Source organism: Astatotilapia calliptera, chromosome 14, assembly GCF_900246225.1.
Source record: "Astatotilapia calliptera chromosome 14, fAstCal1.2, whole genome shotgun sequence".
Taxonomy (NCBI): domain Eukaryota; kingdom Metazoa; phylum Chordata; class Actinopteri; order Cichliformes; family Cichlidae; genus Astatotilapia; species Astatotilapia calliptera.
Genome location: NC_039315.1, coordinates 34,583,337 through 34,601,984, shown reverse-complemented (window position 1 = coordinate 34,601,984; position 18,648 = coordinate 34,583,337). Strand labels below are relative to the sequence as shown.

Here is an 18,648-nt window from a genome sequence, read left to right as displayed (position 1 = left end):
TAACTATTACAGTCATTTCTGTCTCTACTTGCGAGGCCACTCAAAAAAAAAAATACTGGTGGCCACCAGTGCTACCCCTCAGCCTCATATATGGTAAAAATGTACAATTCCTAGGTGATGTCTTGAGTTATTGCATTCATAAAAACTTTTAGACAATCTTGCCAGAGGATATTTAAACTCATGCAAGCTTTTCAGTAGCAGTTTGACAATCCTAGGTGGCGTTACCTTGTTCACAAGATTTTCCGAAACCTTGACATATGACTTTCAGGTCAAGTTTTTGAGGTCAGGTGGAGGTTTTTTCTTGACTCACATTTTTTTTCACTCACTATGTGTTTAGAAGTCACTCTGCATTTAATCATTAGTTATTAATAATCTCTGGCTCTCTTCCACAGCATGCCTCTTGTCCTGTCTCCTTCCCATCACCCCCCAACTGGTCACAGCAGATGGCTGCTTCTCCCTGAGCCGGGTTCTGCCAGAGGTTTCTTCCTGTTAAATTTTTCTTAACACCATCACCACACGCTTGCTCACAGGGGTCATTGATTGTTGGGCTTTTCTCTGTATTATGGTAGGGTACATATAAAAGTGACTGTTATTGTGATTTGGTGCTAGATTTTTAAAAAAAAACCAAATCAAATAAATTGAAGGTCAGACTTTGAGTAGATGCACCTATCATAAGTTGAAAATCCTATATCACGTCATTCTTGAATTATCCACACCTCTCGCCTATAGCTGCCTGGCCGCCCAGCAGGGTACGAACAATATCCCCATAAGCCTTTCAGGCTGACAGGAAAAAAAAAATCCTTACTTCCTTATTTATCATTGACTAGCCCTACAGTCAGCCCCTGGTTCATCCTCTGAAACAACCTGTCTCTTTAAGGCTTCGCTCCCTTAGAAGACTCAATTCCTTCTTCTCTTTCCACCTGACTAACTTCTGAAAGCCTGCTGAGAGGCGCCAGCCAGTGCTTGTGCTTGTACTGCCTATACTTTGAGTATGTTATGCCTCAATTATATACTATATAATGCATTACATTTTTATTACATCTAGTTCTGGAATCCTGTGAATGCTCTAGAAATCCTGTGAATTTTTGGCTGACAGGACTAGGATATTACATGGTCACTCTAGCTTAACACAAAGCCTTGAAGCAGGCAAATACTAGGAAAACAAATCAGCATTAACAAAAACCCAAGTTTATTTAATTTAAAAGCTATATCTTGTTATCCAGCAAGCACACAGTTTCCATGCCACAATCCTTCCTTTGTGGACTACCATTATGAAGCCTCAAGTCTGGCATTTGGGCTGTTACTATCATGTTTTTTGGGGAAAGACGTGGCCATATTAGAAAAGAGGATAAGGCTGGAAAGGAGTAAGCAGATGGATCTCAGAACACGAGGACAATATCTACAGATATTGAATTGTAAAGAATTGTTATTCAATAGGATTTACGATCTAGACCAAAGACTACATCCAGATCTTTTAAAATAGTCTTTGGTTAGTCCACAGTTCAAAACAACAATCCCAGTCTGAGCTCAGGACTTTAGCATTCAGTTCCTCAACAAATAACCCCACCACTAACTGCTGTGAAAACCACAGCATTTCCTTTTTACATGTCAATTTCTGTACCTGTTAAATAAACGTACTCAATCTGTCCCACAGAAATCCCTTCGTCAGTGTATTTTGTGACTGCTGTAGTCATGCAGTCACTGCAGTGCTCCATATTTCATCACCATGCAGCAAACGAAAGCAGATGCAATGCATGACGGCTGAATAGAGCCATAGCTGTGTCCTGTGCCACCGTGTGTTTTTCCACTATTGTGTGCCCGCTGAATGTAATTCACCTTGTCCAAGTATCTCATTAAAGAAAAATCCTGTTGGTGGGGAGTTTCATTTCTTTGGCCTCTCACCCACCTCAGAGGTGCCCAGTGTCCCCACAGTGCACAGTGTGAATAGGTAGATGTGAAAGTCAAAGTCAAATTATCTTACACAGTTTGAAGGAAACCATTCCAGCCTGAAACTCCATCAAACACGTGTGACTGACAACCGTCCTCTCTGACCCCAAAAACCATGCCTGTAATGCTTTGTATTAGGGACTCTGTCCATTCCAGCAACTTAATTTAATAACAGAATTCACAGGACCAAAGCAGAAATGTTATGGCTGCTTACACAGCTAAAATAAATAGTTTTTAAATAATACTTTGTTAATTTTAAATAAATGTACCTCAAACTATTATGAGGCACAGCTTTCCTTTTAATATCAGAGAGAAAATCCTATTTATTCAACAGAACACTGTAATAAGCTCATAGCAGGATAACTACGGGATGATTTAATGTCATCTGAATGAAGACTTTGTTGTTTCATATGTTTGTTAATATTATCATTATCTTGATGTATATACTTTAATTAAGACAGTTTATTCACTATTACAACTATTTGAATCCTTAGCTGGTCACATCACTACTTACTCATGCCACTGCATGTCCTGGCTGAAAATACCTCGCTATTAAGGCAGGTGACATTTACTATATTGCCAAAAGTAATCACTCATCTGCCTTTACACGCATATTCAATTTTATTTCAATTGAATTCAGTTTTATTTATATATCCCCAAATCATATGTACATAGTAGTACATATGAACTTGTGTGATCCATAGGGTTTCATATGATGTCAGGTCACACTTTGCAGCTGTGAACTCTGCTGTGAAGGCTTTCCACGAGGTTGAGGAAAGGTCACACACGGCAAAATGCTGTCAGACATGTGCAGTTCTTCCGGCTCACACTGTCATACCAGACAGAGAAGAGATCAGGTATTCCACTGCTTCAGAGACCGATAGAGGTGCTTTACACCAGTGCATCTGACACTTTGTGTTGTGCTTGGTGCTCGCCTCTGTCAGTGCGCCCCAGGGTGGCTGTGGCTACATTGTAGCTTGCCATCACCAGTGTGTGAATGTGTGTGTGAATGGGTGGATGATTGCGTATAGTGTAAAGCGCTTTGGGGTCCTTAGCGCTATACAAATACAGACCATTTTACCATGTAAGGTTTGGATAAAGCTGCTTGGCCATGGAAGCATATTAGGTGAAGCTCGCTACATACTTGAGCCAACCTGAAGATCACAAGAGGTTTGGAGGTCTGTAATAACTGAATCTTTGCCCTGTCAAATCTAAAAATAGACTTCAATAAAAATGTACCAAAGTAAAGCGATCTCTCTCCTTTCAGCTCAGACAGCACTGTCATAAAGTTCCTTGCATGTTCATTAATATGTGCACCTAGCATTTACATTACTACCATCTTGTGGCCACAGTTGGCTATTGTCGCTGAAAGCTGCTTTTAATTAAGTGCCATAGGAAAGTGCTATTGTCTCTGACAGGGTGTCCATCTGGAGCTGGACAAGTTATATTTTTAATTTACTTTATGAAAAATGAAGAAGTACACCAGCACTTTGGAGCTCATGAACTGATTTTTTTCAGCAATACCTGGTCCTCAACACAAACAGACATTTAGCACAAACCTGTGATTTACAGAATATAGAATCTATAGAATCTCAGATATCTATTATCAAGTATATTAGAGGTAATATTTTACTGTTCTCAAGCCAGGAAGGTGGACAGATAGCACAAAGAGTATGTTTTAGTCTGATCAATTTAGTCTTTAGTCCTGTCTTCCAATGCTCACTCCCAACCCATGAAATTGCCACCCCTCCTTGAGCCCGGTGCTCCTGGAGGTTTCTCCCTGTTAAAAGGGAGAACTGTTGCCAAGTGCTTGCTTACAGGGCATTGTCCCTCTATTATCGTAGAGGCTTTACCTTAGAATATAAAGCTGTTGTTGTGACTTGGTGCTATATAATTAAAATTGAACTGAATTGAAATAGTTTCCCTGTCATCGTCTTGATGCATTCTCAATCATTCAGGTAAGTAAATCTCCAAAAGTTGATTCTGTTCATCTGGACGTAGCGTTTTCAGTGGGAGAAACGTTTCGTCACTCATCCAGGTGACTTTTTCAGTCTCAGCTGACTGCAGGTTTCCCCAATCTTATAAACAGTACATTTGCATATTATTTAGATTATTATTTAAATTTAACATGACAGCTAACTATGTTTTACAGTTGCCTCTACTGAAGACTTTAAAGGGTTTCAGGCAAAGTTACACTAACTCTAGTTTTAGCCTCAGACCATCCTGACTGGCTAACAAATGCTAATGTTAGCCTGTGATTTAGGCTGCTAACATAAAAACTTTTAGCTAGCTGACCAGCATAGACTAATTTGATAGTTAACAGCAGGGGCGATTGAATCAAAGCACCCCCAAAGATGTCTTACTTTTTTGACAATATTTGCTGTTTGTGTGACACACTACTAAAAATATAAAAAGCATACAGAACTTTGTTGTTACAGCTCGTTTTTCCCCTGCTCTGGCTCTAGCACCCTTTCTGCCAGAGCGATGGTGGCTGAGACGCAGCGGAGCGGAGGGGTAAGTGCCTGGCTTAAAACAGGACATATTAGCTGCATTTAACCCTAAGGCCATGTTTCTTTTTAGCTGAAAAACATTACACCAGGTAACCTGCAGTGTTGAAAACGTGTTTTCCAATGATGTTTGCTACCCTATAATCCGTCCTGCTCTGTAGTAAAATCAGCGACATTTGACCGTCCTGTTGCTCCCATTGAAATTTATACAGCTTATTTAAAATCTAAAACTTATAATTGAATGCAGCCTACTGTTGTTACCACTGTCCTGTTTGAAATGGATACTAACTAGCTAACTGACTGAATGCCCATTAACCTTATAACTCCTGTTGTGTGTGTGTGTGTGTGTGTGTGTGTGTGTGTGTGTGTGTGTGTGTGTGTGTGTGTGTACAGAGACAGCCAAGTTCATAATGGATATAAGGAAGTTTTTTCAAAAGAAGGAGCCACATTCAGGTACAAGTGTAAAATCAAATGATCCGTTAATCAAGAATAATGTTGGATCAGTGTTTTAATGTTTATATCTTTTATTAGATGTTCATGTGGTTTGGTTATTTGCCTTTCGGTTGAAAGTACACTGAGAGAGGACTTTTTATTAGTGATCTTAATAGTTTTTTTTATATAATAATGTAATTTTTGCATCTAATTGAATACAATCTATTTGTGTATGATTGTCAGTCCAAAGAGAAGAAAGAGGGGAACGTGAAGAGAAAGTACAAGGCCAGGAAGAACCAGGTAAGAAAACAGACAGGGAACAGTGACGGGCACAACAGAAACTGTTAAACTGACAAAGAGAAAAAACCTGATTTTACTCACACAATCTGGAAGTTGTGTCCTCCCTAGGCAAGGCAAGTTTATTTGTATAGCACAATTCAACAACAAGGTGATTCAAAGCGCTTTACAGAGACATTAGAAACAAAAACAAATAAAAAGCATGATTTAAAATTGATTAAAACAAGCAAACTAACTAACTAACTAATTAACAAACAAACAAACAAAACAGTATATAAAATCAAAACAGATAAAATCAGAACAGTAGATAAAATCAGTAGTTAAAATGTTAGTTTTGAAATTTAAGCTTAAAAGTGTGGATTTGGTGCTTTATTCAAATGCAGCTGAGAACAGGTGAGTCTTCAACCTGGATTTAAATAAACTGAGTGTTTCAGCTGATCTGAGGCTTTCTGGGAGTTTGTTCCAGATATAAGGAGCATAAAAGCTGAATGCAGCTTCTCCGTGTCTGGTTCTGACTCTGGGAACTGATAAAAGACCAGATCCAGATGACCTGAGGGATCTGGAAGGTTCATACTGGGTCAGGAGGTCACTGATGTATTTTGGTTCTATATTAAAGCTGCTGTACAGAATCTGCAAAACAAACTGGGTTGAAACATTTTTGACCCTCTTTAACAACATTCCGACATAACATTGTAATGGATTGGGGAAATTAATTAATGATATATTTTTATGTGGTTCAGCCAAAACTCTACTAAAACCTCAGCCAGTAATAGGTAGGCCAACTTTTGGACCGTCCAGTTGTCTGTATGACTGCCGCAATACGTACATCACATTTGCACACTATCAGAAAGAGCCAAACAGCCCTGGTGGAGTGAGGAGCTGCAAAGAGAAGCAGATGCTCTGTTTATATTCTAAAAATGTTTTAAGCTTGTTTCAAAGATTCTGTACAGCAGCTTTAAATGTTTTCCAAAAGCACACATACACTTCTCCAAAAGTCGATTCTGTTCATCTGGACGTAGTGTTTTGTGGGAGAAACGTTTCGTCACCCATCCAAGTGACTTCTTCAGTCTCAGATGACTGCAGGTTTCCCCAACCTTATAAACAGTACATTAGCATAATGACTGAAACCAGCCCACTGACGGAATAATGGGCTGGGAGGTCAGTTCCTTAATCTTAATCACACATACAGTGTTTCTCAAACGTTTTACAGTGTGTACCACCTGATAAAAAAGTCAAGCTCTCTCAAGTACCAAAGCATGAAATCTTACAACACAAAATTAGTATCTGCAGTAAAGATTTTTTCATACATTGTATACATTCTACCACAGGCAAAGTTGCCTCCATTTTTATAGGTTTTTATTAATATTTTGTAATAATGTATTTGTAAGAATTTATTCTGTTTCGGGAGTGTTTTTTATGTATCTGTATTATATTATACAAACACATTAAAAGTTAATCTCTGTCCAAAAAATGCACTCAGTTTACTTCTTACTCACTATGAGCATCATTCATTATTCTCCCCCAGTAATTAAGGTTAGGATATGTATTTTTTTTTTTATTCCAATCCATTCTTCTTTTGCAGCATTTAAATAACCTTTATCAGATTTGATGGTTTTGTTGTAGACTTTTCAAAAAAGTGTTTTGCTTTTCTTTCACAAATGTGGGATTCAATTGTGTTAAAATGTACAAAACAGTGATGTCATGTTTTGTGACGAGGACCCAGGCACAGAGAGACTTGATGAATTTAAGAATCTTATGATTTAATAAAGAAATTTGCAGACTTGCACAGAGAGGGTAAAACTGTGATGACTGATAAAGGAGACGAAGACAACAGACGATGAGGACAGGGAGGATGCAGGGACCGAAAGAGACAGGGAAGAAGTCTCATTGTGACGAGTAAAGTGTATCTTGGCTGGCTGGGCAGCTCTTTGGGTGCTCAGCACCCCCAAAGCTCTGATCCTAGAATCGCCCCTGGTTAACAAACTATAGTGGTGATATTATTGAAAGTTTAGTTTCACCTCAGCACATTTATCATTATGTCCATTTTGTAGCACATAAAATGTTTAGTTAATATTTGTAGACAGACACATTTTTCCTGTAAACACATTTTTACTCCAACTTCTCTTGAAAATGTAATTTTTGTAATGCTGAGTAGATCATTTCAAGTATGTGGGAAATTTTTGTGACCCCATTGAGCTAATTGTAGTTAAATTATAACTATATGTTGACTAAAGTATAATATAGGCACAGTGCTGGTCTGCAGGGGTGTTATATGCCACGTGGGGATGCTGCTGACATATTGTAAATTGTTATGTCTATATCAAGCTAATAATAAGCAGGGACATTTGTGTCTTTCTTAAAAATTCAGATCCTTAGAGATTATTTGAAAAGTGGATCAACAGCTCTCACTAAATGAAACACTCTAAACCTGCAATGGAAAAATATCCCTTATTTCACCTGTGATCACACACTTGCACGTGCAGAGCCAACAAAAGGAAACACTTTACTGAGTGAAAAAGGAAGATATAAGATGCTGATGGTGCAGTGCAGCTGGTCTCAGGAGAGGATCAAAAAGCCTGATCACCTTGTCTACAAAAACAAGGTGAGTTTAATGTTGTGATTGATTTAGTTTGTGAAGGTTTGCGTGTTACTTTAATTATAAACTGCTTATATTGCAACGGAATGCTGTTATGTGTTTGCAACTCTACATTTATTTTAGGAAAATTAATAATGATAATCCACAGCAGATCTAAACAAAACCAAAACTCTGTTCTTTCTTGCTGGCTTTCAATGGTAGGTGTACAAGTTCAGTTTATTTCAAGTCATTTTCCACCTAATACTAAACTTTGTATTTTTATTCCTTTTTTAATCTTAAATGTAAACAATAGCAACAAAAAATGAACATCTTAAAACTTCTTTTCTTTTCTTTTTTTCCTCAGAATAAATTGATCTTTAAAGCTCAGATGGAATTTAATGGACTACCACGCTACATTCAGGACTTTATCACACAGGTAAATGAAGGTATCACTAGAAAGTGTGCACACAATTTCTCACTTCATGCTTGCTCTTCACCAACCTCCGGTGTCATTTTGTAGTCACTTGTCTTATTATTGTCTAATTTGTTGCGATTTAGGGTTTGTGAGCACAAGCAGAGGTTTTTGCTTGGGAAGTAACTGTGCCCTCTTTTTGAGAGAACATGTAATGGCTGTGAAATATGTCAAACTTTTCTCCTCTACTTTAACAGCTAAGAGCATTTTGAACACAGGGGACAAAAGGTGTGGATTGAGGATTTTGAACTATGGCATTTAAGTGTTGTCAATGCTGAGGGTTCATGGACACAAATCCTTATTCACTTAGCTGCTGTTGACAGTTTAAAAGTCTTCATCAGAACAAGCAATATAAAATAAAATAAAAGAATATTTAGCATTAAATGTACCAATGTTGTTGTGTACTACTTGTGCACAGATCATTTTAAGAAGTTTTAATTTACAAGCAAATGGTGTATAATGGTGTAATTGTATAGAAATGTATGGTTAAGGATATAAAAACGTACATTTAATGGGTTAAAGTTAAAAGAAGTGACTGTAAATAGTAATAGAAACAGAATTTTCAGTTTTTCTATTCACAGAAAAAATCCATTAATGACACAGAAAATATATTGTGACTAAGAATAAGACGATTTTTCCGTTGTACCATTTACAGGAAAGTCTTTCAACTTCCGTTAAAAAAAAAAAAACACATTACTGTTTTTGTACAGAATTCTTTTTTACAGTGTAAAGCAACATCCGACAGCTGTTTCCTTCAATAACTGATGGACTTTTTGCATATTGTAATAGAAATATTCAATACACTCAAAACTGAAAACAAGCGTTAACCTTTCTGAGCATGGTTTTGTCTCTCTGCTTACAATTTGGTTACTAAGGGAATAAGTAACCTGACATGTACTGTGGGCTCAGTCGGGGCCCAACATAAACTATCTGCCCCAGAGTCCCTGAGAAAAGCCTTTTTCCTGTTTTACTGTGTCCCTCAACGTGTAAACAAAGTCTACAAACTAAAGTTTGAATTATCGAGCTACTGTGTGATTCAGCAGTGAACTAAGGCTACGCTCACACTGCAGGCGAAAGCGCTTCAAATCCGACTTTTTTGACCCTATGTGACCCATATCCGATCAGTATCCGACAGTGTGAACGGCACAAATCCGATGTTTTCAAATCCGATCTGGGTCACTTTCGTATGTGGTAATGAATCCGATACATATCCGATGTTTTAGAAAGCGACTGCTGTTTGAACGGTCATGTCGCATTAAATCTGTCTTTTACGTCACTGACATAAGACAGACGCCAATTATCAGCGCCAGAGAAGACATCGCGAACGCTTCCTGGCCATCCTGTGTAGATGTCAGTGAAACTGTTGGGAAGACAACGTTGGAGAAACGTGAACATTTTATTTGTACTGTATAATCTGCAGATTCTGACAGAAATCTGCAGCTATCCTTTGAAGCAGCGCTCCTCTAAAACAGCAATAAGGATCATTATTAGGTTATCTACATTATTATGTAAATAACAAAATAACTTAAAGCAAAAATTGGGAAACGTAAAGTCCGAAGTCTTTATATTAAGGGCCATCTGTCAAACAATATTGTTTGCTCTGGGTCTAAACAGAGCACGTTGTGTGTGACATCTTCTTTTGCGCATGTGGGCCGCTTTGAGCGTTCACACTAGAGCGCGTTTGCTGGTCGCATTTTATTTGTAGTGTGAACAAGCAGACAAAAAAGTCCGATTTGATCAAAAAATCGGAATTGAGCATTAAGACCTGCAGTGTGAACGTAGCCTAAGTAATTCACATCGTGTAAAAAAAAAAAAAAAACAAGTATCGAATTAAAATTTAAATGAAAACTGCAATGGTATTATCAGAAAAATGTACTTTAAAATATATCTGCAGTATTTAAATAAACCTGTAGGCAGTAACTGCCTTCATACAGCACATTCTTGTTACATTTTAATCAAACTTTGGGGTGAATTCATCTCAACAATGCATCATATTGTATTAATTCATAACATGAATGCCTGTAAAACTTGAATCTGCAGAGCAACTTGTTTCTACAGTTTTTTTTATTTCCTTCTGCAGTACAGGTCAGCTTAATCAGGTTTTAAATCAGAAAAGTCATTATTTTAATGTTGTAACTGGCTAAGCTGATGCAAAATTAAAACCCGTCAGTCAGCAAATGTATTTTTTAAAAATCAAATTCCAAGTCCTCATGTACCTTGTTAGTGTTGTTGAATTGCAGATTCTTGTATATACATATATATGATATTTACATTTTTTTGGTAAACAACTGAAACCTGTTCATTATATTATATATAACTGTAATTGTGAAACAGTGCATTATCTTTTTAAACTGTTTGTTACAAAGTAAGAACAATTGCTGTTATATAAATGCAGCGAAGTAATGAGAGTTAACAAAGTTTGAGGTTAGCATCGTTTGAAGTATTAATTAGTTTGTTAGTTTTTTTGTATTTCTCAGTTTGGTTTGAATTATTTTACAAATATAACACTTAAATATAACACTTTTATGAATGTGTGCCACAGGATCCCGGAGAGAAGAAGTTGTCATTCTTCTGAGCGACCCCCTCAACCCGTCTGTCTCTAAAATGGACCTCAGGGACGAAAACAATCATATTTCAGAGACAATGCAGTCAGAAGAAGCGCCTTCCACTCCTGAAGTTGGCATTCTGGGGCAAACATCCTACCCTCTGGGACACCTGCTCCCCCTCAGCCAGCATCAGATCCTCAGACTGGAGGATTCTTTAGCAACATCCTCCCAGAACCAGCTCCTCCTGTGACTCAGCAGCTGGTTCCACTCATGGTCTCAGCACCAGCTCACCTCTACAGTCAGCCAGGGACAGCTGAGACACCCAGAGGTAGTGACAGGTCTCATTGAAGTTTTATTGATAAAGATGTTTAAAAGTGTTGGACTCATCACTCTGCTCTCAGCTTCCTTGTATTTCACCTTTGTATAAATGTGGTGTGAAGCTTTGCTGAACAGTAAACTTAGTCGCTGCCAGTGAAACATAATTCCAAAGAATAACGCAGGAGATCAAAGTCCAGCTATGTATGAATGTAGTTTTATGCACATCTTCTCCTCCCACTGATCACTTCTTCTACCGAGTGGATAGATCATAGCATTCCAGCTTTTCTCATCATCTGTTGTGTGTTTTGTGTGTTTCAAGCGTAATGTGCTCGGGATTCCAGAAAACATGATCCAGTACCTGCATCCTGCTGGAGAACTGTACGTAAAACACACAAACACACCAGTGTACACAGCTGCTGAACATCTGTATCTTCATAAACTCTGTTATCTCGTATCCGTCTCTGCATCTGTGTAGGCACGGTGTTCCAGTCTGGGATTTTGTCCCTCCTGCTCCCCCATCCAACACCTCCACTCCAAAGTAAGTTTCTGTGGTGCTTTGTGTCAGTTATCTCCAGATATCAGTCTTTTTTCTGCAGATGTTTGCTTGCATTACTGTAATCAGCTTCCTTTAATGGTGCCTCCTTACATTCAGTTTCACAGCTTTACTCATGTTTTTAAACTACTTTGCTCACAGCTGTACACAATGCTAACATGTGCACTGACTCTGTGTTTTATTCCTGTAGAAAAAGGAAATGTGAAGCCCAACAGGATGCGGACCGGCTGTACATAAAGAAGCCACCAAACGCCTTCATGCTTTACCTGAAGGAGCAGAGGCCAAAGGTGATGGTGGAACTGAATATAATTGCCAGTGCAGCCGTAAATGCAGCTGTGGCAAAGAGGGTAAGTGTGTAACTCTGCATATATTTATGCATCTGTTAATGCTTTATGCTCATGTTTGTGCATGTGTGCCAGCTGCCCTGTAGTAACAGTGTAGCTGAGTATTTATCTATGCTGACAGTGGGTTCTCATGATTGTCTGTCTTCAGTGGAGGTCTCTCTCAAAAGAACAAGCGAAATATTTTGATCAGGCTGAAAGCGAGAGATGCCGTCACGCCACAGAGCATCCAGACTGGTCCACCAAAGAAAACTACGTATGTCCAAAGTGCTAACATGCAGTTCATACATGTGCCCATCACTGCACTGAATTATGAAACAACCAGTGCACAGAGTTTGGATCAACTGATGAAAATTCTCATATTTTTGTTTTTAGGGCAAAAAGAGGAAGAGAACACGAAATCGCACCTCGAGCACAGGTGAGAGGAGATTTCTGGGAATTACGACGTTTTTTCATGTGAAATGTGATGAAAAGAAGACGGAAATCTGTTAACGAAAGAAGACTTACTGTGTTTTTGTTTGTGTTTGTTTGTGCAGCATCTGAACCTAAACAGGAAGATCAACAGGCCAAGAGGCTTTGTGTGACGCCAGCTCAGACACAGCCATCTTCTTCCTATTCAGTTACAAAGGAGCCTCTTGAGCAGCCAGCTGTTACCAACCTTCCTGATCAGCAGTCAGCGTGTGTGCAGCTGCAGAACACACAGACAGCAGCTGATGCGCCTGTGTGTCAAGTAAATCCGGTCCTCCCAGCTTCTCATATGGAAACAAAAGGCGCTTCATAGGTACAGAGAAAAACCCAACAATCATATGACCCCCTATGAGCAAGCACTTTGGCGACAGTGGGAAGGAAAAACTCCCTTTTAACAGGAAGAAACCTCCGGCAGAACCAGGCTCAGGGAGGGGCGGCCATCTGCTGCGACCGGTTGGGGAGCCTCATCTGCATCACTGGTCTCCTCTGCTGCACCCGTTCAGCTCCAGAAAGAGGCCACTTTTGTCAGTGACACTGATGAAGCACTGCTGTCAGTGGTGGAACAGCTTGACTCCATCCCAGCAGCCCTCCTCTCCACTCACTGGTCCTCAGTTAAATCAGGCCAACCCTGCTTCTCCTGTATATACTTCTCTATCCACATTATGTGCCTCCCCTGACACATTCTTTAAAAACCAAAAAGAGCCTATTGGTTTCACTGACAGGATGACATGTGGTCAATCCTCCCTGTCACTCCACAGCCTGATACACTCTCCTGTTCTAATACTCCTAAATATAGTCCGAACAGCCCTGCTTCTCTGGAGAACTCCTCTCCATCTAAATTGCTGGACTCCTCTGTTGCACCCACTGAATGCCAACCAACGCCTCCCTTCTTAAGCCAAACTGTAAAAAATATGATGTCGCTACTTAACGACCTCCAACCTGGGCCCTTTGCACAGCCTCTACAGCCCTCCTCTCCTCAAGCAGACTGGTCCTCACCAGAATCAGATCAGTCCTGCACCCCCCAAACCACGGCTACCTTCATACACTCTATTGAAGAAGGTCTTAGCTCACTGCTTAATTAGCTTGACGTTCCACCCTTTTCTGCAGAGCCTCAACAGCCCTGCAGCTCTCATACAACAAAAACCCTTCCTCTACCATTTCAGTCTTTCCTCTGTTTCACAACTGCTTGCCAGAGATCTCTCCACAGGCGTGTGTTTGTGTGTATGTGTGCACGTGTGTACCGATAGTCCTTGTTTTGGTGCCTGATCAAAAAGTCAGCTCTTGAGTCTGCTTTTGGGTCAACCTCTCATATGAACCCTCTGGGTTTGTCACATATAAACCCTTTTAAATGGAACAGATAAGGCTGCCATTCCCTGGTGGTATGTGGTCTCACACACTGAGGCAAGGAGAGACCTTTGGTACTTTATGCTAGGGAAATGGCCTCCAAAATCCAGTGGCAGTGTATCTGTTTATGTAAAGCTTTATACCTGGCTGTCAGCAAAGCAGACAAACATCCTGAATCTGTTTAATGAAACTATGTGGCACATCACAGGACACAGAGACTTCACAGGGCTGCTGCATTCCATTTGTAAAAGAGCACTGGAAAGAGAAAACACACCTACACTTGCCATTCATAGGCACACACACACCCCTTGTAGATTAAGCCCTCACAGTTTTGATCATTGCCACCATAGTTGAAAGCAAACCTTTAACTGAGCTGCCCTCTCAAGAGGCAAGAGAGAATGAATGTTGCACCATAACAACAGAGAGCGAGGCAGCTTTAACAGGGGATGGGAGCATGTCCTGACCTGCATGTTTATGCAAGAAACCACTGTTGTAACACCGGTGCTGACCAGGACATGCTGGACCAGAACAGGACAAAAGGGCTCGAGAGGTATAAAAGCAGGTAGCAGCTCCAAATACATGATGTACATCTTGCACTGGGGGCCAACCCCTCTCATCGATGTGCAACCACATAGAGTTCCCCAGCCACTTAGTGGCATACATCACAAGACTGATCCTGAAAGCCTCGTTTGTGTCATGTTTTCTTCACGGCTCACGCTTGTTCTCTGTTTTTTGTTTTTGTTTTGCTCTCTTATCAACAAGCTTAATTTTAAAGTGTTATCAAAACGAAAATAGAAACAGACAGGCCTTCTATGTTACTCTGATTTTAAACAACCTGTTATTGTTATTAAAGTGATTGGACTTTCCAAAGTATGACAACAGATCCAAGAGGAGGTGAAGCACCCTAGCTTGTCCTAGGACCATCTGAGTAGGAATACACTGAACAATTCGTATAAAGGTTTGTGTAATAACACCAAAAATATGTTGTTATCACCAGCTTTTATTGATATTGAGTGATAGTGATTTTAGGTTATATCACTAGTCTTGTTTCAGTAGATGATGAGGTTACATGTTTGACATTAACACTTATGTTTAATCCCACTTGTTATACTGTAATTTGTATTGCACTTATTCAGTTTTTAAAGGTGCATTATCATAACTACAATTTCCAAACTTACAAATCGGTAGTTTAGAATTTCCACTCAGCTACTTTTTGTAAATGTCTTTCCTTTTAATTCTTTCAGTTCTCATTTGCAACCTTGAGATACACAATTTTTATTTTTTTATTTTTATTTTTATTTTTTTGCTTAAGCTCAAATATTTCACATTCTCCAGTTGAACTGAGTAATCACTTATGATCCAAAAGAGAGAGAGCTTTGTCTTAGGTCTATTAAAATTGATCAACCATGAGTGAGCGCTCACCCAGAGTCGTCAGAGTCACTGCTGGCAGATTCTGGACAGTTCTGGAGCTTTTTCATCCAGATGAGCTGGAGCTCCTTGCTTGATGCTGTAAATACATACTGACTGCCATCCTCCAGTCTGAGAGAGAGAAAGCACAACACAAGTACAGAAAAATAAGTCTTCCTAAGAATGTTTTGCATAAGAAAATACGGCATATAATGATGTAAAGAAATGCATAATTGAGACCAAAGTATGGCACGGGCAGAATTTATTTGAAAGATCAGTGGTGAGCCACAAATTTTAAAAATTATAATATAGTTTCACAGTGCTAAGAAACAAATACCGTATTTTTCAGACCATAAGGCGCACTGTCAATGATCTGGTCTGCTTTTATACATAAGGCGCAATAAGTGAAACAAAGCAGTCAGATAAGTCAAACTTTACTCATTTCATTCTTCTTGCTTCCTCCACTTCCGTACCATTGATTCATTAACGTTGAATTCTCTCACAGCTGCTCTGTTCCCATGTTGTTGCAGTATATTAATGACTAACCTCATAGTGTGGATGGATTATCTCAGTTCTCCTGACTGAAGTTTGAGGTTTCCGTTTACAGCATCCTGCCATGCAACTGCATTTGTCTCTAACCATCAGGAACCCTCACCTTAACTTTTATCAAGTGGAAAAAAGTTAGCGTTCATCCTCCAGCTTCACTGTGTTTATGTTATGCTAACATAGCTGTGTCACTACCGATCATGTAGCACATCATTATATACCAGCTAGTCCAACTTCAGTAACACTACAAAAGTCACTGCTGTTTAGTATTCTGTATTCATTTATGTTGGAAGGGATCCTCGAGGCTCCTGATTACGGTAGCCGCAATGCTTTAACAATCAACCATCAACTTCATACATATGGCGCACCAGATTATAAGCTGCACTGTCGATTTTTGAGAAAATTAAAGGATTTTAAGTGCGCCTTTAGTCCAAAAAATATAGTAGCCAATTTTAAGTGTAAATATGAAGTTTCAGAATGTCCTATACATCAGACAGTCATACAGCATAGAGAAGCTGTGATTTCTAACTTTAGCAACAACATTAAAGTCAACTTTCCAATGCTCCAATGTTGTGTTGTGCTTGTGTTTACACTGTCCATGAAGCGTGCAGCTCTTACATTAGTCTGAAAGTGTTCTCCTTGCTTCTGTAGTAGCGATTCTCCCTGCAAACTGCTCCAACTACGTTGATAGGAGGCCACCTAGATGTCCTCTGTGAAAGCACAACAGAGTTAAACAGTGTAACCTCACTGAGATTATTAGTGAACGTGCAGAGGCAGATGGAGAACACTGTGGTTATAATCCTTCCTGTAGAAAAATAAGCTGCAATATTTTCCTTTTCGTAACACACTGAGTATGCATTAGACACGACCTACGCTCAACTGCGAGTAATTATTCTGTGTCTGAAGAACACAAAAACAGCAGCCTTGGCAGCAAGTTCCTTTGAATTTTGGAATATTTTGAGTTTGACTCCAACAGACATTTCATTTCATTGCATAAACATAATTGTTTGAAAGCAACTTGAAGTTAAGGAAGTTGAATTTAATATATGAAAATGTTTCCAATAAAGATGATCATGCTAAAAACACTTTGAAAGAAAAAATAAAAATCTCCAGATTTGGATAAAAGTCAAAAACCCTTGTTCAAGTTACCAAAATATTTTGAAAACCTTTAAAGTTAGCTTCTGCATTGATTATGGTGGCGTCTATTCAGAGCATGAAGAGATTTTCAAATTCTAAATGAGGACTGAATTAGAAAAAAAGAGAATCATGACTGCCATCTCGATTAATCTCTATTAATGGAAGCCCTTATTTGCTTCATTGTTGAATACGTTAGAAAAAGAAATGTGTGAATTTATTATTTTTTTTATTTTTTTTAATGTTTTCTTTAAACAAATAAATGCTGTTTTTTGTTGAGTTTCTTTTTCCCGTCATTTCTCAGGATACACTCACACATTCATCTTAAAAGAAAGAAAGATCCTCAGTTTGATTTTGGGAGAAGATACAAACCCAGCCTCAGGGGAGCCTAGGTAAATGGGATCGCTGTGTCAAGGACACATGATACCATCAAACATGTCCATCTGCTATGGTGCTAAACGCACTCAGGACAGGACTTAATTGTTTTTACCCAAACTGCTGTCATGTCATGTAGGCAGTGCTGTCAGTGATGCAGTGGCTTTTTAATGTTCTCTACCTGTGCAGCAGCTGCTGTGTCTTTAAACAGGCTGAGAGTCTCTCCCTGCAGAACAGCAAAGACCTCCTCCCAGTGCTCCAGACCCTGCAACAAAAGAGGAGCCTCAGCCAATGCTTCAACAGTGGGCACAACAAACAGGCTGCCATAACCCAAAAAGGTTCTCGGGAATAAAAGGAAATAAAAGGAGCACCACTGGTGTCTCTCAAACCACCGGTGCTAATGGAAGGGTAGAGTGGCAAAAAGAAAACTGGCATAAATCATCCAGGTACTCAAAGTAGGTTTCAAAAAGTAATAAAAGACCTTCATTTTACTGGCTAATGGCATTAAAAATACACCAATGTGTATCAGCTTCTGCAGTCTTCAGGGTGTGGATGTACGAGGAAAACAACAGAGCAATTCACTCTGCTTATCTCCTCTCACTTTAAGTGGGCAACACTATAATGTTACATTATTTTCTTTAGCCTTTAGAAACAATCCTGAGTACAGCATCTTCCTCCGTTAAGCAGCTACTCAGTACAGCAACAAAATCACAACTGGATACCTTATAAAGAGCATGATTTCATACTGTGTTAGCAACCACCAAGACATAAAAATTGGAAAATCCAACTGGGAAGCCGAATAGCTCCTTTTCCATCAGGTTGTCCATCCAGTTTGATAGAGATGTGTAAATAAAATTAAAAATGTATCAAACAAAGAAGCACGTTGAGTTCATGCCCAATATGAAATTTCGTTTTTAGATATCTTTATAAAGATCATATCATCAGTTACAGATGTGTAACATGTCTCTCACCTTGTTTCCTCCTTGTTTCAGCTTAATCTCCAACACGCCCTCCATTCTGATTGGCTCCCCAGGTGTGACCTGGCAGTAAGTATGACAGGTGTGAGAACATGTGGTTGATGATGCTTATTAATTTAATGAATAAGACAGTTTATACCTCAGGTTCGGGTTGCCCCTCTGCTAGATCTAAAGACTTTTGTTGAGGTCTAGGAGAGGGGGGAATAAGGTCAACCATGAGTTAACTTACTTTTTAATGTTTTTTGTATAATTATGTGTGTGCAATTTCTTTAGCGCAGCATACTGATCCCATGGATGATTAATATATATTTTCTTGCTATGAGCTGAAACCACTGCAGTAACATTTTTTTTTTTAAGTTGAGGAATCAGCCAGTCGATGTCAAAGCAGCAGGAAACGGGGCATGCTCAC

General features: G+C 39.2%; 3 protein-coding genes across 3 annotated transcripts in view; 2 read left to right on the top strand and 1 right to left on the bottom strand.

Annotated features, from left to right (window-relative positions):
* The first annotated feature begins 4,431 nt into the window (after nt 1-4,431).
* LOC113035737 (transcription factor 7-like 1-B) lies at nt 4,432-12,782 on the top strand. The gene is made up of 11 exons (XM_026191381.1): nt 4,432-4,461; nt 5,130-5,186; nt 8,123-8,204; nt 10,773-10,920; nt 11,035-11,104; nt 11,414-11,472; nt 11,570-11,632; nt 11,838-11,994; nt 12,140-12,244; nt 12,364-12,406; nt 12,525-12,782. Exons 1-11 carry the CDS (start codon nt 4,432-4,434, stop codon nt 12,767-12,769), a joined length of 1,059 nt encoding a protein of 352 aa, XP_026047166.1. The 3' UTR covers nt 12,770-12,782.
* A 96-nt stretch (nt 12,783-12,878) lies between these two features.
* LOC113035736 (PGC-1 and ERR-induced regulator in muscle protein 1-like) lies at nt 12,879-13,703 on the top strand (the record flags this gene model as incomplete). The annotated part of the gene is given in 3 exon segments (XM_026191380.1): nt 12,879-13,033; nt 13,035-13,174; nt 13,177-13,703. Coding segments are annotated over 3 exon segments (822 nt in total), but the record flags the coding sequence as incomplete, so codon positions are not given.
* Nucleotides 13,704-14,753: 1,050 nt separating this feature from the next.
* sptbn5 (spectrin, beta, non-erythrocytic 5) overlaps nt 14,754-18,648 on the bottom strand; it is a 51,314-nt gene continuing 47,419 nt past the window's right edge. Inside the window, exons 75-79 of the mRNA XM_026192223.1 lie at nt 18,379-18,427; nt 18,234-18,302; nt 17,444-17,527; nt 16,372-16,463; nt 14,754-15,339 (exon numbers count right to left, since the gene is read on the bottom strand). Of these exons, the coding sequence (XP_026048008.1) occupies nt 15,219-15,339; nt 16,372-16,463; nt 17,444-17,527; nt 18,234-18,302; nt 18,379-18,427 (415 nt within the window). The 3' untranslated portion in view covers nt 14,754-15,218. The remainder of the gene's footprint in view (nt 15,340-16,371; nt 16,464-17,443; nt 17,528-18,233; nt 18,303-18,378; nt 18,428-18,648) is intronic.